At 44.3% G+C, this 20,047-nt stretch overlaps 1 protein-coding gene across 5 annotated transcripts in view; it reads left to right on the top strand.

Moving 5' to 3' along the window:
* Taf1 (TATA-box binding protein associated factor 1) overlaps nt 1–20,047 on the top strand; it is a 71,336-nt gene that overhangs the window by 9,723 nt on the left and 41,566 nt on the right. For 3 of the 5 annotated variants that reach the window (XM_055073820.1, XM_055073819.1, XM_055073818.1), the window contains 9 exons: nt 3,315–3,455; nt 4,513–4,600; nt 4,675–4,770; nt 8,137–8,246; nt 8,366–8,494; nt 11,650–11,841; nt 13,846–13,917; nt 15,720–16,010; nt 19,451–19,624. In XM_055073820.1, the coding sequence (XP_054929795.1) occupies nt 3,315–3,455; nt 4,513–4,600; nt 4,675–4,770; nt 8,137–8,246; nt 8,366–8,494; nt 11,650–11,841; nt 13,846–13,917; nt 15,720–16,010; nt 19,451–19,624 (1,293 nt within the window). Of the gene's footprint in view, nt 1–3,314; nt 3,456–4,512; nt 4,601–4,674; nt 4,771–8,136; nt 8,247–8,365; nt 8,495–11,649; nt 11,842–13,824; nt 13,918–15,719; nt 16,011–19,450; nt 19,625–20,047 lie in introns of all 5 variants that reach the window. The other 2 variants (XM_050183031.2, XM_055073821.1) reach the window with 1 other exon arrangement.

The raw sequence follows: 20,047 nt of genomic DNA, 5'->3' as shown, positions 1-20,047 counted from the left end.
ATGACTCAGCCAGGTTTTGCGGGCCTCAAGTCCTTATAATTGCCACAAGTAATTGAAGACTGCTTTCAACTGCAATGCAAATAGTCAATAGTCATGACATTTCTAACTGACAAATTTTTATATGTCTGCTAAATGTAACCATGGTTTTACTTTATAGAATTGGGCGTTGATGATTCAGTTTAACTTTCATTGATTTGAACATATGCACTTTTGACACCACGGTGATACTTCAGAGTCTATGAGAGTTCTAAGGGTAACAGACAGGCACCACATTGTTCATTACACTTGTACAGTCAAACCCGGCTATATCGAACTCGCAAAAAAAACGCCTATCAGTTCGATATAGAGCATAATTCGATATAAGCCTGCTAAATAATTGGATGTCATAAAAGCACATGCCATTTATAAAATCACTTTACTGACGAAACTAGCATAGTTTCGCATAAATTAGTCCTGCATTTTCTTCTGCTTGGGCAATTTCGCTGCCTGCGACGCACGCACTTCCCCACGTAAGGAGTCCGAGCAGCTGAGGCCGCAACCTTCCGCATTCGCGCAGAAGCACCGGACTAATGCGAGTGCATCAATCACTTCGGAGGATGTGGGCAAAGGACCGTAGTTGCTTTCCTCAACGTGCTTACTTTCATTTGTGCTCGGTACGATGTCGGCGATGTAGTCTTCGTTTCGGGATCTACCGTCGTCGCGACACCATCATCTGCACTCACAAACTCGTCCACCGTTGATTCGAATGTACCGGAAATTTTGACAGCTCGCTCCAAACTTCGGCAACACCGGCAACGGCTTCGTCGCATTCATCAGAATTTACAGTCATCACTGAGCACGCGGAAATCGGCACGTATGAAGAACGCCTCGTACACGGCCGTGTGTACGCGTCGGGCGCCATGGGCACAGGGTTGCGAGTCTGGCCACTTTAGCCCTAATCGCGCTGAGAGTGCTCCTCGGAATCTTGCACGCTGCGGGGATATCGCGTTCGACGCGATTTGTGATTTCGATCATCACGACGAAAGGCGAATTCTGCCGCTTCATCACGGCAACACTGCGGGAGAAGGCCCACAAGGCGCAAACACGATAAACCAGAGAAGCAGCCAGACAACTCGCACTTTCGCTATCTTGCACGAAGAGCGCACAAGAGCCTCTGATTGGCTGTCTGAGCAAGCGCTGTAGGCGGGCCAGGATCATTTTTTGCTGGGGAGTGTCGATAGATAGTGATCTAAAGAAAGGAAGGACGCTTGATTGTGCAACCCGTGAGGGAGCACGGCGAAGCGTCGTCAGGGGAGAGGGAGTGGGAAGTGAAAGATGATAGAGAAAGAGGGAGGATAATAGACTTCACTATGCGCGACAGGGGGAGTGTTGACGGCTCGCCCGAACTGCCCGAGGCAGCGCGGTCACGGTAGGGAGAGCGGTTGGATGGAGCCGCGCCGCCGGGTTTCCCCGCTACAGCGAGGGAAAGCCAACTTCTGGGGGCACTTTTCCGCCGCTTGACGTTAGATATATCGGGAGTCACTGCAATATTTGTTCGATGTAAGCGTAATTTTTGCTATATATACTCATTGTAACTATACCGTGACCAGAAATTGTTCGATATATAGAATAATTCGATGTAAACGGGTTCGATATAGTCGGGTTCGACTGTATATGTTATATCCTTCTCATTGCATTGCATTATATATATATAAAAAAAATAAGGTAGTGCTTTTGTTTTATATAGAATAGTACACATATATTGCCATATTAGCATGAATATAACGTGAGTATTTTTCCCCAAAATTTCTGGCCTCGGAGACACCTCACGTTATATTCGAGTTAGGCACTAATATAACACACTTCTTTTTTTCTTTTATTTTTTGCCTGCTTACTGCGCTCTACATGCCTGCTGCCACTTCACCTCGTGCTATAGCGGGAAGCTGGGAGTTGCCTCTGTGCATTTTGTGGCCTTTTTTTCTCTTGAGTTAGAAAACAATTAGTGCCCCCATTGAAGTAATTATGGTGTATTAATCACAACCTCAAGCAAGACGATCGCTGCTGTTATGCAGGCGTGTCAAGCAAGTGGTCTTCGAAGTAGTGCAGTACATCACCGCATAATCTGTGAAATGCTTTGGTAGTTCGATTGTGTCTCAGGCATTTCTCAAGTGCTGTTCAATAATGTTGGTGGGTGCCACAGAGAATGACGCTCTTCTCGCCGACAGTGACAAAGATGTCAGAACTCCTCATTTCACTTCATTTGCAACATCAGTTCGCAGTGACATCAGCTAATTATGAATAAAACCCTGCGGACGCCCACTTTTATTCGACGTTTCCTGTTTCCTTGCGGCATTACTTCGCATTATGATTGTCATATGTCTTTTTTTTTTTTTTGCTGAGGGACTGAAAGTCCCCCTGGCATTATATTCATGGTTGCATTATTTACATGCAAATATGGTAAGCTGTTTGAAGTGTGGACAGCCCTACTACTGTTTGTTAGTCAATTAACAAGACTACTTGTTCTCGTCATGCTGTTGACGTGTTTGTAAGAAGAAACTATTGCTGTCTTCAAGAGCGATTTGCAAAAAGAAACCACGAAAGAATGCAAACTGCCTGCTGGAGCAGCCTATCAAGAAGTGCTACATGTCGTTGAATAAACGCTTTTACTGATGTACACATTTATACAGGATAACGAACATCAGTCTTACAAAAATTAGTTTTATTTGTGACATATTTGAAGAGTAACAGTCGAATAAACAACATGTTAAAGCACATTTGTGCAGCAATTACCAGTATGTTCATTCAGTGAGCAAGTAATTTCACCTCAGATTTTATTTATTCAGTTGCATCAAATTGTGTGAGGAGAAGGGCAGTATGGTACGCATGGACCAGTCATAAACATACCCTTTAATGTAGGCCAAAATGCGTATACCTGTCTAGCATTGCTGTCACACTCTTCATTTTTATGAGCCGCACAAACGAGCATATAACTTTTTGTTTTGGTTTGATGATGTTACTGGATAATTCCTTTGAATTCACTGCCTGTGGCAGGTGATAACGTTGTGAGGAGGGAGTGGCAATGCCAGTGTACCTCCGAGTAGTTAGGGGGAACACCAAATGATTGAGCAAGTGTTGCACGGGGGCTGTAGTGGGACAGAGCACAAGGTTGCAGTACTGGGACTGGCATGTGCGGGGTGTTTTGTATGGTGGTGGACAGAGAGAGCCATTCAGCAGCATGGGGTGCTCAAGAATAAAGAGTGTTAACCGGAGTGTAGGCTCATTGTCTTGTCATGAACTACGTACTACAGCAAGCTTTCTCACCTTGGTGTTGGCAGGAGTGTGACGACAGGGACCAGTATCCACACACAATGCAGCTGAAGGAAGTGAAAGACTTTCCTGACGATGCCTACCTCATGGTCTCACAGCTTCAGTGGGAGGACGATGTCATCTGGAATGGAGAAGATATCAAACACAAGGTGGGAAGCGCATGTGTACACTCACTATAATCTGAGATTTTCTCCTTGAATGTCGCAGATTTCATTCAACATGGTGCAACAGTTATTCAGTGGAGGTATTAATTTCCCATACATCTGAATAGGGAAATCACAGTTCACACCATGCTAGAGCTTTCTCTTGAGTTGGGTTTTTTGGTAAGCTGTCCAGTTTGTTGACCTTTGTTTACATTATACTGAATACAGGGGGCTTTTGTAAACAAGAACAAGCAGGTTTTCAGTGTCCTTCTAACAGACATATGGCACACTGCATAAAATAAAAGGTAATCTGCCATAATATCAGTTAGGTCCAGGGTGTCGAAACGAAATGTTTTCGTTCTCGTTTTAGTTTCATTCCACTGAGAAACGCTCCATTCCGATCCAATTCTAGAAAGAAAAAAAAAACATTAAATCCGTAACGGCTCATAATGGTTTTAATTCGCATGCAAAAATTTTCGAAGCAAAGTAACGACGAAAACATAGTATTTATTTTTTCAGTATGTGAGTTATAAATTCTGAGATCGTGCTCAGCGCCTTGAGTCTCAAGGCGCTGAGATCTCAAGGCGCTGAGTCTCAAGGCGCTGAGATCGTGCTCAGCACTGATCACGATCTCAGAATTTATGACTCACATATTGAGAAAGTCTCGCTGAAGTGCGAGAACACTAATGATAAAACTTTGGTAACAAAGTGTTCTAGCTATATAAAAAGAAATGATAAGCTCTTTGGCGGGCACGCCCTGGGTTTTGCTACGATGCTATTCTGCTAGTGCACTGAGGCTCCGAATTACAGGCTTAGATTAGTGGAGCGCTTGTCTGGCTTTCGCTCGGATTGCCGACTTTCCCCTTGGATCGAAAACAGATAAAAGATATTTCGGTTTCACTCCGAAACAAAATAATAAATAATGTTTTGGTTACGTTTTCATTCTGGGCAAAAATATACTTTCTGCATTTTTCGGTTTTCGTTCCGTTCCGAAACACTGGTTATGACCGTTCTCTTTTCGCATGCATCTGGTTCTCTAACCATGCCCCTGTCTTATATGCAGGTTTTGGCCAAGCTGAACAATAAGAACAATGCAGCAGGCTGGGTTCCTTCAATCCTCAATCGAACAGCGTCAGCATTTAGTCAGCAAGGTGCGTTGCTTGGCATTGAGTGATGTCTGCATCTTAAAAGAGGGTGCAGTCATAATTCACTCTCCATGTTTCAGCCAAAAGTGTGTCTGGAGCGGCCCTGTTGGGTGCCTCTCAAAAGGGCATGACTCAAGGCATGCTAGCCAAGGCAGGGGCGAAGTCTGGACTGCAGAGTGAGTGCCCTTCTCTCATTCATGCCTTTCTGTTTCGGAGGATGAAACGATCAGAATGTTTGTTTGCTCATTTGAGAAACTCTGCTTTGGTGATGCCACAAGTGAGCAACCATATAATATTGACGCAAAATAAGTTTGCACTTGTTGGCACGGGACCCTTAAGGCGAGAACGACGAAGTTCGTGGTTGCGCGTGCGCTCTCCGAGGACCAGCCATCGCAAAAGGCAGACGTTTTTTTGCCAATCTGTCGGTGGTAAACTGTTTTAGTTGTAATAGCTGGGTGACATTTCTGGTGGAGGCGCGGGGTACGGTCGATGTTAAGATCTCCGGAGCATACCCCAGACCTCAACCCGGCGAGTAGTTCAGCCGAGCTTACCCCTGTGCACGTACGTGCCAGCCGACGTCTCCAGGGACTCCAGCCACAGCACGGTCTGCTACCCGAACGAACTAGAATGACGAACCAACCACCTCCTGCCACTCCTGCAACATCGCACGTTGTCGTCAATCACATCCGGACGCCGAATCTGTTCCACGGAAGTGCTTCACAGGACGCCAACAACTGGCTTGACCATATTGACCGGGTTGCCAACCTCAACGACTGGAACCACGAGCGTAAGCTACGCTACGTGTACTTCGCTCTTAAGGACTCCGTGAAAACATGGTTTGAGAACCACGAGGCGACACTGACGTCATGGGAAGAATTTCGTAGACAGTTCCTCAATGCCTTCGCCAGGGCGGACAGGAAGGAGAGGGCAGAGTTAGCGTTGGAGGCAAGAATTCAAGGCCCGATTGAGCGAGTGGCGGCATACGTAGAAGACAGGAATTGGCTTTTCAGACGTGCGGACCCTTCTATGACTGAAACAAAGAAGGTGCGCCATCTCATGCGCGGCGTCAAAGAGGAAATCTTTGCTGGCCTCATTCCAAATCCTACGATGACACTTGCAGAGTTCCATGACGAAGCCACTACTGTGGAAAAGGCCCTTCAACAGCGGGCCAGGCAAAACAACCGCGACGCCATGATTTCAAGGGAGCTCTCTGCCGTTACCCTCGGTAACAACGTTGGCGCCTTGCGAGAACTCATCAGGGCTGTCGTCAAGGAGGAACTGCAGAAGATGCAGACGACCACTGCCCCTGTGGGACAACTTTCCATTGCAGAAATGGTGCGTGCCGAGGTCCGACAGGCCGTCCATATTCCTGGACAGTACGAGGCACCACAGCAGGGACCACACGCCGAAATGAGCTACGCTGAAGCAGTACGCTGTCCGCCACCCTCAAGTGCGTGTAGCATGGTACACCCCACTCAACAAATGGACGTAAGCTTCAGGCTGCCTCGCAGCCCACCGCACATCGCCAAAGCAAGGACTAGGAAGAGCGACGTCTGACGCACCACAGACTACAAGCCCCTTTTTTTTCATTGTGGCGAAGCCGGACACATCTACGGAATGTCTCCTTATCGTCATGTGGGGCTCCGTGGATTCTCGCCGAATGCACCTCGTCCACGACCTGGTGAGCGGCCGCCGGAAATAGAGAGTTTCGTCGCAAATCGTCGCAATTTTGATCAGCGATGGCAGGAGCCCCGTTCGTCGTCTCCTGCTCGTTACAGGTCACCATCACCAAGCCAAGCCTTTACTCGCGGCGCTCTGAGACGCCGCTCGCCTAGCCCGGCGGGTCTGGAAAACTGAGTTCAGCGACCTCCGGAGGTGAGGCCGCTGACGACGACCGTACACAAGATCCTCCACTATGACGACAACGACGAAAACAAAACGACGCAGACGTACAGACGGAGTCAAACACCTTACGAGAGGTAGTAACGTCGAACATTCCCATCACCATAGACGACGAAGAAATAACGGCGTTAATTGACACTGGAGCGGACACCTCAGTTATGAGCATGGACCTTGCCTGCAAGCTGAAGAAAGTTTCTACCGAGTGGACTGGGTCGCAGATTCGCACTGCAGGAGGCCATCTGCTAACCCCGGTAGGAAGATGCACAGCGCGAGTGAGCATTCATGGGTTTACGTACCTCGGAGATTTCGTTATCCTCCCAAGCTGTTCGAGGGACCTAATTCTGGGAATGGACTGTCGCAGGCTAATGGAGCTGTTATTAACTTACAAAAGTCGCGGGTAACATTTTCGACGGCGCAGGACTTAGCAGGGAGCAGCACTGACGACGCATATGTCAACGCCTTGAGGATTGTTGACGAGAACATCACGGTGCCGCCAAGGAGCAGCATATTGACCCTCGTCACCTGCGACGCATTCGACGGCTATGAGGGTATTGCCGAGGCAAATATCCTGCTGCTGCTCGAAAGACACATCTGCATCGCCCGGGGCCTTGTTCGAATACAGCATAAGTGCTCGCAAGTTTTGTTGACAAACTTCAGCCATGAGTATCGGCACGTCCCTCAAGGTACAGCTGTGGCATTCCTGAACGACATCGCTGACTTCTCAGACATCGGCACATTACAAGTGACTTCACTGGATGCAACAACTCACGCCAGTCTGAATACCTGCGTCCACATTAATGCTGACTTAGCAGATGTACAGAAGGATCAGCTGCTGGGCCTACTGACAGAATTCTCCAACTGTTTTTCTCGGGCTTTCCGAGGACCAGCCATCGCAAAAGGCAGACGTTTTTTTGCCAATCTGTCGGTGGTAAACTGTTTTAGTTGGAACAGCTGGGTGACAATATTACATAAAGCAAAGCGCAGAGAAAGGCACATAGAGGGTAGGTTAAAAGGGCAGCCTATGGTAGCATGGAATGCAGGGTGTGCTTGGTTGGCATGGCAACCATGGAGACATGTTGGAAGTCTGGTTGAGGTTTGGATAATACTACATTACAGTAGAACCCTGCTGGCACATGTCTGGCTAAGCCATGGGGACTGTGGCTTACATGGCTACACACACTACGGCTATGGCTACATAAACTGTGTCTTGTACACAGGTTTTCTAAATCCTGTGATAACATTAGCATTTGTCTGATGAACCAATAAAGAGTAGGCTAAGTTACAATAAATGCTCACATGGGAATTAGTATTATCAAATTTAAAACCACTTGTTTGTAATTTTAGGCCACTTCATGCAATTGGTGATTTCACACCTTCTTTTTTTTTTTTTGTACTGAAGCCTGTGTTCAGGGTACAGTTATTCAATATGAAAACATACGTGCAATGGACAGACAAGGAAATAAGGGAGGGAGCAGGCTGGCAACTGCCATTGAAAGGGGCACAATGCCTGCCTACTTTTTAGAAAGGAGAGCATAGAAATAGAAGTTGAAGATAAGAAGAAGGATAATAAATAGGAAACAAAGAAGAAGATGGCAGATCACAAATATTATTGACTAAGACCACATGCACACTACATGCAGAGTCAGAACCGGGCGATGACAGAGACGACACGTGGTACTCCATCTTTCCTGTTGAAAACGAAGAACTCGTTTATGGCTGTTGGGAAGACGAAGTCATCTGGGATGCACAGGTCTGGATTTTGCGAGCCTTTAAACAATCTGCACGCTGATTCATTTTGGGCACATTGCATGCTGCAAGATTTGTGCCAAATGATACGAGCTACTGGCTGTTTCCTCATTCTTACCACAGGCCATGGTGAAGAAACCGGAGCCACAGATTTTGACCTTGGATCCTAATGATGAGAACATCATCTTGGGTGTACCTGATGATCCAGACCCGAATTCTCTTGCAAATGCTGAACCAGTGAAAGAGAAGAAGGTGAAGGCATGTTTCTGTGTTCCTGTGTTCCTATAAAAAAATATTTTTATGTGTGTGTCTGTGTGTGTGTGTGTGTGCCTGCATGTGTGTAAGAAGGGGAGGGGGAGGTGTTGAGCCTACAAATCCATGGGAAAGCAACTTTGGATTGTCAAGAGCTGTTTAAGAAAAGCAGATTTGAATGTTACAGATGAAACAAACCTTAAGGGGTGCTCATTTCCTTACTCCCTGCTCCTGAAAACAGGAATGTTTTGTGGACAGTGACCAGAATGTCAAGTTTAAAAGCAATGGTTCGCACAAGAGAGGGCATAAATTGCAGTTGGGACAACTTAGAAGTGTCTTTGATGGTGTAATTTGGTAGGTACATTGGATGCAAGAAATGTGTACTGTTTCCTTGAGAAATTTATGAGGCTTCAGGCTTTATGAAGAAGTTAAAGTTTCATATAGTTTGGGCATATAGTTTATTGGAAGTGGACAGCGCTGTATTTCTCAACTCTGTGCAGGTTATGCAGCTGTCTGACACGTCACATGTAGCATTGTCATGTTAAGCCAAAAAAAATGTATATCTTACAGCTACAACAGCAGTTCTGAAAAAATCACAGTTGATGTGCCAGCTATCTTCGTGACACATTGCATGCGACCTTATCGGGGTGCCGTGCAGTCATTAGAATGTGAACTAGTAAACACCATTACAGTCAAACCCACTTATAACAATATTCAAGTTCCACAAAAATTCTATTGTTATAACCGATAATTGTTATGACTGGGTTGCATGAAAAAAAATCAATATGGGGGTGTGGCATAGGTTTTGCGAGAAAACTATAATGGTGGGGAGGCCAGTTCTCCTCCCCTCCACCTTCCTCTATCCGGCTTCTGATGTGTTGAGTTGTTTAACAGTTTAAGTCTGCTTCTTGCCCGCTCCGATCGTGTTGTTAACAAGCCATGGCTATCGGCATTCAAGAATGGCACTGCTATAACAACTGCAAAGAGGGGTCACGAGCGGCAAGTGACATACGAGCGCCACCGAGGCATTGCTTTGGTAGCCCCAAAAGATGCCTTTAAAAAATACGGGAAGGTTGCCGCGGCAGCATCTCGGCTTGAGAAATGCAGAGGAAAAGCTGGGACGTGATTGCCACAAGCACCTTGCCACGTACTTCCCACTGGCTTGCACAAGGAAACCTTATGTCCATCAGCCTTGCTTGTTTTATGTGAAGCTTGTCAACATTCTTCTCCAAGGCATCCAGGTTTGCCATGTAGTGAAGCAGAAGGTCCCTCATGAAAACAAGCCCATGAGAGACTAAATCATCTACAAAACCTCCCGCGGGGACTATGTTCGGGCAGCCTGCCCTACCGCATCTGTGCTGCCGTCGTGGCTGTCACTGTTGCTATCCGATGCAAGCACGTTCGTGACAGTCACCTCATCGGTTAGAAGCACTTTGTTTCCAAATCTATAGCAGTGCGCTTTCTTTTCATTGGCAACGTTGTGCATTGCCAATGATCAGCGAGCAGATCACCCATCTTCTGTTTTGGCGGCGAGTCAAACAAGGCTGAGAAACGGCGTGATCGGAAACGACTTCGACACAACAAACAAAGACAAGCATGAGCCACTTATTCAGAATTGTGTAGAATGAGGGCCATAGAATAAAGAACCAACTGTGAGGGCCCAGCGAGCAATCTGGGAGCAGCATCGGCATTGTTGTCGGCGCGGTTGGTGCGGTCCATTCATGTTTCGGAGGGTGGTGCAGTACAAAGGTATGGGAGCAGCCCATTCATGTTCGGAGGGGTGGAAGGGCGACAGGAGAGATGCGCGCAAGGCTGGCGTGCATCCCTCATCGAGAGAAGCGTGCAGCAGCAGCTGGGGTGGCGGGCGATCATGCAACGGCTTGCATTTCAGTTTTTTTTTTCCTTTTCAAGGATTTCGCATTCCATTACCTTTCGGCACGGACGCCCAGCAGCCAGACTTCATCGTCATAATCGATAATGCAGCATGGGGACATATTAGTAAATGGGTCATTTCCCCATAGAAAACATACAAAAGTTGACGGTGCAGCAGCTTTTCATTGTTGTAACCGATATATTGTTAAAACTGGTATCATTATAAGTGGGTTCGACTGTACAACAAAAAACAAGAATGGAGAAAACAAGGACAATGTAATAACTAAGTGATAGAAGATATGGTGAACACACTGAAATTCTTTATCAAAGCAGCCTAGCAGGATAACTGTACTTGCCCACTGTAATGGCCTGTCTGATTTTTCATTATTTTCAGTCTGAAGATGCAGATTCTGCTATTCTGGAACCATGCTTAGAGTATAATGGAGCACCTTATATTTTATTACATTACCATGCTGAGCTCGGACGGGGGGGGGGGGGGGGGGTGCCTTGCGCCTGAGCTCTATAATATAGCCAGCCTTTTAAATGCTGTGCAATATTTCATGATTGGGCATACCCATGTACCCAGAGGGCTAAGTAGTGCAGTCGCTACCACAGTGTCAGAGTGAAGTGTTAACAAAAGGTGTTCCATTTCTTTTCGCTAAAGTTGCCATGGTGGCCGTACGAAAGGGTTCGGCAAAGGCTGTAGGCAAAATGAACAGATGCATCATTTATGGACACCCTTGCCACTTGTGCATGCACATTTTGCTTTTCTTGGAACCGCTGGCTAGGTTAGCGTACAGTTTATTTATTATTGATTTATTATTTCTAAACTATCTTCTTGTGCATCTAAAGGTCAGCCTCAGTATCATATTCACAGTCACATAACCATGCTAACATGGTATATTTATAATTTGTTTGATTGGCTGAGGCTATTTAAAATCGCATTGTGGCACAAGGCCTTGACAGATGCTATAGTGGAGAGCTGCAGATTAATTTTGACTCTATCAGGTTATTGAATCTGTGCCTGAATCTAAGCACACAAGCATTTTTCACATACCACCCCCATTAGATTGCAGCTGTTGCGACTGAGAATGAAACCTGCCACTGACTACTTGGTAGCAAAATGCTATAGCCACTAGTACTGTAATGGTACTTTAATGACACTCGTTGTCCTGTCCTTTTTGTTTTTCACTGTAATCTTAGCTCACAATGCCAATAAAGCAGTAGCATTAGAGAAGCCCTAGGGAAAAGTCCGTCACTGCCACTGCTGTGTTTTCATCCAGGCACTGGCCTCTAACTCTGTCCCCGTGATGTCAGGTGTGACTGCCCTGTCAACTCCTTATGCACTTCACCCGGCACGCTCTGGGGGTCTTGGCCCCTCCTGTGGTCGCATGCCTGTCTCCCTACAGGCACCCAAACCTCCTGGCACGGCTTCTGCTTTTGTGCCGATCGGCCGCTCTTATGTCACGGCCGATGTGAGCTTCGCATGCTGGACCTGCTGCTTGTGTGTGCATGTCTTCCTTGCATCCTTTGTGGTGGGATGCAGCTTTGTTGTCCACTTGCAAAACTGTTCACAGATTTCAAGTGTCTCATTAACTTCAGTATAGGAAAGTGCAGCATTTGTTGGTAGGCATAAAGCTCGTCTGTAGTAGTGGTGCTAGCTTGTAAAAATGTGAGCTTCAAAAATTGTATGGGGCAAGAAAGGACAAAAGGCATCGTCTGCATAGAACTGCGGCTCTAGAATAACGGCAATGTTGCCTAAAAAAGATGTTGAGCAGCTTTTTATAGCATCTAGACATTATTGTCTTTTAATCTTCATCGTTCATTCAGGTATACAATTCAGTGCCCAAAGCTTTTCCTTTCAACTATACTGTAAGATCATACAACTGGTTTAATAAACACTTGCACAATTAGGCAACTCTAGATAATGAGGCACTTTGCATTGTTTGTATCCTATAGAGGTGAAAATTATTGAATTCATACACTAAAAAAATATTTTTTTAGTACAGTATGGAGGAATTCCAAAAGAAGGTAGCTAACATATGTGATGGGTGCCTAAGACTCCTACTGGCATTTTGATGCGAATACTGGTCATAATGTGTCTTATTGAAAATTCTTGTATGTCAGCACTAAAGGAATCTGCCATAATAATTTGTTTTGCCTGTTATATTTCTTGATGAAATACTTATCACTTAATGAAAAGGCTTCTTTCTGGTGAAAGTTTTGCAATGGATAACATATGAAGGGTCTCTGGCCTCATTTTTCCATAGATGGCTTTCATTAGCTTGCTCTTGCATGACCTACAGCTTAGTACTGCCTTTTTTTTGCATGTATCTTTTTTGCATGCTTTACCTTTTGCTCTTCATCTCTTGCATGTGCTCCATGTTCTTTGATCTGTATATATAACCTCTTCCAGCATATTAGGTGATGCATTAGTATGATTTATTTAAGCACTTAGTTAAATGTGGCAGAATCAAAAGGCAGCCTTCATATGGAAGTTGCTCAAGAAGTAGTCAAGATTACTCATTGGGGCTATTGTTTTGTGGATATGTTCATCCTTTTTCTAAGGTCATTGCCCAAAGGTTAAAGTAAAAATGTTACTTCAGCTAACGACACCCTAGAGGAACATCAGCTAGAAAGCATACAGGGTAACAAACAACAGGATTCAAGTAGGTTTTCAATTTGAGGTGGTGAGAATGAAAACTAAGCAGTCATATTTTCTAACTTTTTTTTTCTTGAGGACAAAAAATTAGCAAGCATGTGATTGCAGTTAGTTTGCTGCTTACTTGATTGTGCAGCCCTTAACAGAGCATAGCCAGGTGCTACTTGTTACTGGAATTTCATGTGTGTGAATTGTTAAATCAGACATTCATTGACATGGAGTTTGAGACAGGTGACAGCTTGCAGGCAGTGGTGCTTAAGATGGCTTCAAGATCAGCCACTGCCTATTTTCTCATGGAAATTGAGTTACTATCATCATCACAGCTGTGCTGACTTCATGCTCATCAGTGTACTGTGACAGATCACATGAACTTGTTATTTTTCCTGAGCTTGTGGCATGTTTGCATGCACTGCATGTTTCTGGGCAGATGTACTGGAAGGTGATATACAAGTTTAGTTCCAAGAGCATGCAAAAAAGAACTGTCATATCTGCATAAGTTAGAATAGTACAAAATGAGTTGGTAATTGTTATTGTGCAAGAGGTTATGTAAATGAGGGTGTGCAATTCTGTCTTGCATACCCACATCAGAAAAGCTTCACACGAGCCCACAGCATTCATATATGTCATTGTCACATATACTACATTCAGATATGTGCAGCTTCAAATCATGACTTGAGTTAAAAATGTATTGGAGCATGTCCTCACGGGAATACGCATTTGCTTTTACTTCAGCATGTTTTGTTCTTGGTATTGAATGCATGTAGCGTGGCTAGTAGTAACAAAACTGGCGGTGCAGCTGTTCAATTCCATTCGCAAGGACATGGTGCGCAAGTCACGGATCCTCTTAGGAAAAGCGGGTGTCATCGCTGAGCCAGAACCTCCCAGCCCGGTAAGCCTCTCTGCTTTGTCTTTATTGCCATCTTCATGGGAAAACATTTCAAGAGGGTTTACATATGCTGTTTCTAGGGACGAACTTCTGCAGTTTCTTGCAGCAAAATGACATTTTAGCAGAATACAGTGCCATACCTGCACCAAATGAATCATAAGGAAAATTCTATTGGAATCACACTACCCAACCAGCACAACTCTGGAAAAATACCTTCAGTGCATTGTTTTGGTGATCGCGTTTATTAAGTGAAGTCAGGATTGCAACATTGCTGCTCATAGCCCATGCTACCTATGCTTCTAGAACTTTACATTTGTCCTTCCCTTATCTGTGGAGGCAGACTAAGAATGTCACTAGAGTAGCTTTTGCATGTTGCATGCCACTGTCATGTGGATGTTATTGTTATAAAGAAGCCATACATCCTATCAAATTTACCTGTTTCTAATCCATCTTCGTATCTAATGTGTTGGTTCCATAAAGCCTTTTATGAGGGCATGCACATATTTATGTCTACAACACCTCCAGAAAAGCAAAAAATTTTTGAAATTTATCTCATTAAGTGCCGGCCAAATATGCAAAAATGTGTTTAAAAAATTAAATGTATTTAATTGCACATCTGAATAGCAAATTTCTTGCAGATCCGAAATATGTATGAAATAAGGGTAGTAAATTCACAACTTGCGTTTTCAAATACACAAATTTACATGCCGGTAGAAGGTTCTGTTCATCCAGCTTCGTTCATTGCCATGCCATATGAGGACTATCATCGTAGCCGACCACATAAGAGTCACTGTATGTATCTATAGTACAGAAAACACTGCCGTCACTGTCAATGCTTTCATGCAAAAGAAAATCATTTAAGAAGCTTAATGACTAAATCGAAGGAAACTGCCCTTTCGTGACGGGTGCAGCAATGCACAAGTAGCAGCCGCCATTTGTAAGATCTCTACCGGACGAACTTTGACGAACAGAGTCTGTAGGCCTCCTAGCAACCAAAGAGGGAACTCGCCAGAACGTCAAAATTGATAGGAGAAAGCACACGCAAACATGTGGATGAAAGAGATTCTTCATCTGCACTAGTTGCGCAAGAAATTGTCACTGATTAAGAATTGTCCGCAACATTTAAAGGGTTAAAAAAAAGGAAAAAGAAACATTCACGACATGTGAGCATCACAAATTGCCAATCCATTGTCTTCTAAGTGGCGGACAAGTATCCACTATTTTAGGTTTATCACAGCTGAGCTACACTGACAAATTACAACTTGTGCAGTGATTAATGAATCACAGTTCGTAACTACTGCCTAAATAATAACCAGTCAACGAAAGTGTTCGCAGAACATTATTTCTATCAATGAGGTGCCTTTAGTTAACATGCCATTTCTGGTGAGCATGCTGTGATAGCCACATCAGTGCCACATGCCTTGGCTTTTCCTTATTATGCTGCACCTACATTTGGAAGATGAATGTGGTGATGGAGTTGTTCGTGGCATCTCCTCATGTGTAAAAAGTTATGAGGAAGTGCTGATTACTGCGCTTACTTAATATCAATGCCAAGGGTGTGTCTAAGGGCTTGGTTGTGTACTCTGTTATGAATAAATGCAAATATAACTTTTCGCCAAATTTTCCAGTATAAAAGGTGCACATTAGAACAGAGTAAATGTGGTATGTAATGAGTCTTGCTTTAGATTCTGCTTTGGTGTAACTGCTGCATCACACCGAGTTACAGGGCGACATGCGCAACAGTCACTGTAACATTGAAAAAAAATCTGATTTTGCCGACATTTGTCATTCCATGTTTTTCACAGCCTCCTGTGCAGACGATGGAGAAAGACCCGTACAACATATCCAACGACGAGTTCTACAACCCTAAGCTGACGCAGGATTCTGCTCTGAAGCCAAACGTGGGTGGCAACCTGATTCAGCACTCAATTCCAGCCATCGAGCTTCGTGCTCCCTTCTTTCCCACTCACATGGGGCCGCTCAAGCTCCGGTCATTCCACCGACCGACACTGAAGCGTTATTCACATGGTGCCTTGGCACAACCTGGACCACATGGCGTCATTCCATTGCTCAAGCACATCAAGAAGAAAGCCAAGGTGGGCACACTGAATGCTTTGGGCCTGTCTGTATGCACAAATGGTGGGCAGTTTCTTGAGTTTCTGTGTGTCTGTGCTGGAAAGAAAAGAAATGCAAAGCCGAGGGGATTTTAGTGCCAATTTAGTGGGAAATGCAATATAAAAGTGCTAGCATTATGTCGCACTTCTCTGAAGTCCAAGGTCCATGATTTAAACCGTGTTCCACATTCCAAAGTGTTGTTCAGGAACTAATTCGATGCACGTCCTACCTCTTGAGGAGTGAAGTGCAACTGATCGTGGTCTGGAGCGTATCACTGTCATTTGCACTATATATTATATACAGTTAACCCTCGACATGACAAATTTTAGTATAACGAAATTCTCTATATATTGAAGTATTTAGCTTCCTATATCATCTTGTCCATAGAATGCCATGTATATAAAACCTCAATACAGTCGAAACCACATACTATAACAATATTCAAGTGCCACAAACATTTCATTGTTATAACCGATAATTGCTATAACCGGTTTGCACGAAAGAAGAAATCAAAATGGGGGATGGCATAGCTGTTCCAAGAAAACTGTAATGGCAGGGAGGCCAGTTCTCCTCCCCACCACCTCCTTCCATCAGGCTTCTGACTGTGTAGACTCCATTTAACTGTATAACTTTAACTATAACTGTATAGCAGGAGTGACAGCAGTGTGACGCCTGCGGCAGAAAGGATTGTTCACATCCGCTGCCAAAGTTTGTGAGTGGTGGCGCTGGCTAACACTCCCAGGGTTAGTTCTAGTAGTACGGTAAAACGTAACCCAAGAAAGTGGATGAGAAAATGGCACCGTGGTAGCTTAATTGGTAAGGGCATCGCACGCATAATGCGAAGATGCGGGATCATTCTCCACCTGCAGCACATTGTTTTCTCATCCCCTTTCATTTCCATTAATTTATCATTTCTTTAATTCACTTAATAAGTACACGTAATTTCCCTTATGTTTTCAATGGTGTCTTTGTTTGTTGGCTTGTTGTGATATGATTGTACATATATGTACAGTCGACTCTCGTTACAGCAAACTATGATAATCCAACAAAAAAATGTCCGTTTTATCCGAAGTCCGTAATATCCGAAACCGCTCACTTCCGAAACTTTTGTTGCAATGTCTAACAACTTTATTGCAAAGAATGAGTGATGACTGTCCAAAGTAAAAAACAAGAAAAAAAGTTGCAGTTTTGCCCAAAAGGTGAAGCATCGATTGTGATAGCAAATTAAGCAGGATAAGTGCAGCAGCAGCAAGTGAATTGAGCTTCGTGCTGTCTCTCGCTTCAATGTGAACTAAACATCGAAAGCACCACACATACGAAGCTACCGACACTGGGCGCACTTTGGCCACATTGCAGATTGCTTTCAAGATATGGTGGCCACGCCGTAAACAGCCGCCGTTGGAGTAGAACCTCCCCCCCCCCTCTCTCGCATCCCGTGCCTCACGCAGGAAAGAAGACGACACGTTTCTGCCCCACGTTCCTCCCTTGCATGCACAATATTGAGCTGTGATTGTCGACTGACCCTAGCAAATCAATTGTCCACCCATGTCGACACGGCAAAAATATGTTTTACATGCCCGACTTTGAAAACAATTTCCGCTAGTTTCGTCTGCTGTAGCCAATAGTCCGTTGTAGCATGGTCCATTAAAAGTTAACTTTGTTGCATTAATAAAACAGGTACATCAAACTAAGGCTGAAATATGGTCCATTATATCCGAAAGTCTGTTGTACGCTGGTCCATTGTGACGAATGTAGACTGTGTGTGTGTGTGTATATATATATATATGTGGGTGTGTGTGTGTGTGTGTGTGTGTGTGTGTGTGTGTGTGTGCGTGTGTGTGTGTGTGTGTGTGTGCGTGTGTGTGTGTGTTTGCACGCACGCACACACACACACACACACACACACACACACACACAGTAGCCAGGTTTAATTGTTGTAGTAGCTGATAACATGGCATGGGAGCATTGTAGTAAGCAGTTTATTTCACTGTAGAACACATACAAGAGTTGCTCATTGTTATATCATATATATTGTTAAAAACAATATCATTATGATTTTGACTGCAGTATTAAATAAACACAACAGATGATCTTTGAATCATTGGCCATGCTTTAAATGCAGCAGCAACATCACTGTACTTTTTGCCAGATCTGGCTGTTATTGGGACAGCTCTAGATAACACGAGCATCACAGTCTAGCAGATGATCAACACCGCAAGCATAAGTTGCCATAGTATAGTATAACTGCAAATTATGTGCTGAACTCCCTTAATGCAAAGCCTGGTGGCAAATCTGAGGTTAACTGTGTATTTGTAAAATCAGCTTACAATATTTGTTTGTCTAGTCGTCATTCCTTCACTGCGCAACAATGCGTGTGTATTGCGAATTTATGCTCTAATTACATAATAAATATTAGTACTACAGTAAACTCTCAGTTGTACGAACGTCGGTTTATCGAATATTTCAGAATAACGAACTTTTCAAAAATCCCCGACAGTTTTCTTATAGATTCTATGCAAAAATGTTTGACTTAAACAAATTTCGGAACAGTCAATATTTCAGTTTAATGAACTCGCTCAGAGGACCAAGGCTTGCACTGCACTGCACTGCAGGCGCAACCGATGCCCGCCTTCATCAAACCGCCGCTCCAGCGGCAATGTAACGTCGCTGGCGCTACAGTGCCCCTGGGGCAAAGCGGCGACGCGAAAAACCAACGGCAACGAGGCATGGCCTCCGAGATCGCCTGCACAAAACGAGCAAGCATGTAATCTCGGAGGCCATGAACAAAGTAACATTGCTGGCGCTTACAACACCGCCAGAGCAAAGCGGCAATCTGTCACACCACAAACCACGTGGGGTGTGTTTTTTTCCAACCGGCTAGTCGTGGCATGGTCGTTGTCTCTTTCTTTCCAGTCTCATCGGTTCCGCATGTGCACACAAACAACCCACGGGGTGTGTTTTTCATTGATATTTACAAATTCCATTTCACCCATTTCTAACACTATGGATGCCATGTCTTTTGCTCCATGAATTGCACTTCAAATTAACTCTGTATGCCATATCTTATTTTGGTCTAGTGAATATTCAGTTTAGTGAACTTTCAGTTAAGCAAACTATTTCCTTCGGTCCCTTGAACTTCACTCAAGGGAGAGTTCACTGTATTACCTGTTTCACATCCCTTTTACAGGTTAAGGGCATTGCATTACCATTCAAGTGCAGGTTATCATAAAAAAGAAGTTCGCAGCTCTTTTCAATATGATAAGCTTCAAGCAACTGTATGAGTACAGTGAAGCCCTGTATATACAGGAAGTGCTAGGGGTGCAGTGAGAATGCAACCTAATTACTTTTACTTGCATGTTTTTGACCAACTGGTCAATGAGCAGTGAGTCACTGCTGGCACCTTTTCCCTCCCTGTAAACAGATGCGAGAACAAGAGCGTCAAGCTTCTGGTGGTGGTGAAATGTTCTTCATGCGGACTGCTGAAGACTTGACAGGTCGGGATGGGGAGGTGATTCTGTCAGAGTACTCTGAAGAGCATCCTCCGCTGGTCATGCAAGTGGGCATGGCCACGAAGATTAAGAACTACTACAAGAGGGTATGCAACCCATCTGCTACCATTGGCAGTTTCCTGCACTACTTCCTTCCTGTTAACACTTTGTAATCTTCTAAATGACGCAGTAAGCTCTTCAGTGGTTATCCAAAAGTGTTGGCGACCTTGTCCAGATGTCTCAGAGCAGCAGAGTTTCTGCTTTTGAATTATTTCTGCATGCCAGAGTTATATTGTTATTTGGTGTCAGCACTGGTGAAGTTATGTCTTATCTTGCTTTGTGGCTGATCTACAAAATACAGTATAAACAATAATTTAGTTGTGTGTCAGTGTACAATAATGCAGGAAATAGTATGCTTTAAAAGATTTTCTGGGTAGCAACCAATTCACTGTGTTTACTACTCAGTTGTCACAGAAAAATAGCTTAGCACAGTGCTGTAGTATTTTGTTCTTGCAAGGTTCATAGGACTG

The sequence above is a fragment of the Dermacentor andersoni genome, chromosome 4, assembly GCF_023375885.2.
Source record: "Dermacentor andersoni chromosome 4, qqDerAnde1_hic_scaffold, whole genome shotgun sequence".
NCBI lineage: Eukaryota > Metazoa > Arthropoda > Arachnida > Ixodida > Ixodidae > Dermacentor > Dermacentor andersoni.
This window is presented reverse-complemented; position numbering and strand designations above follow the sequence as displayed.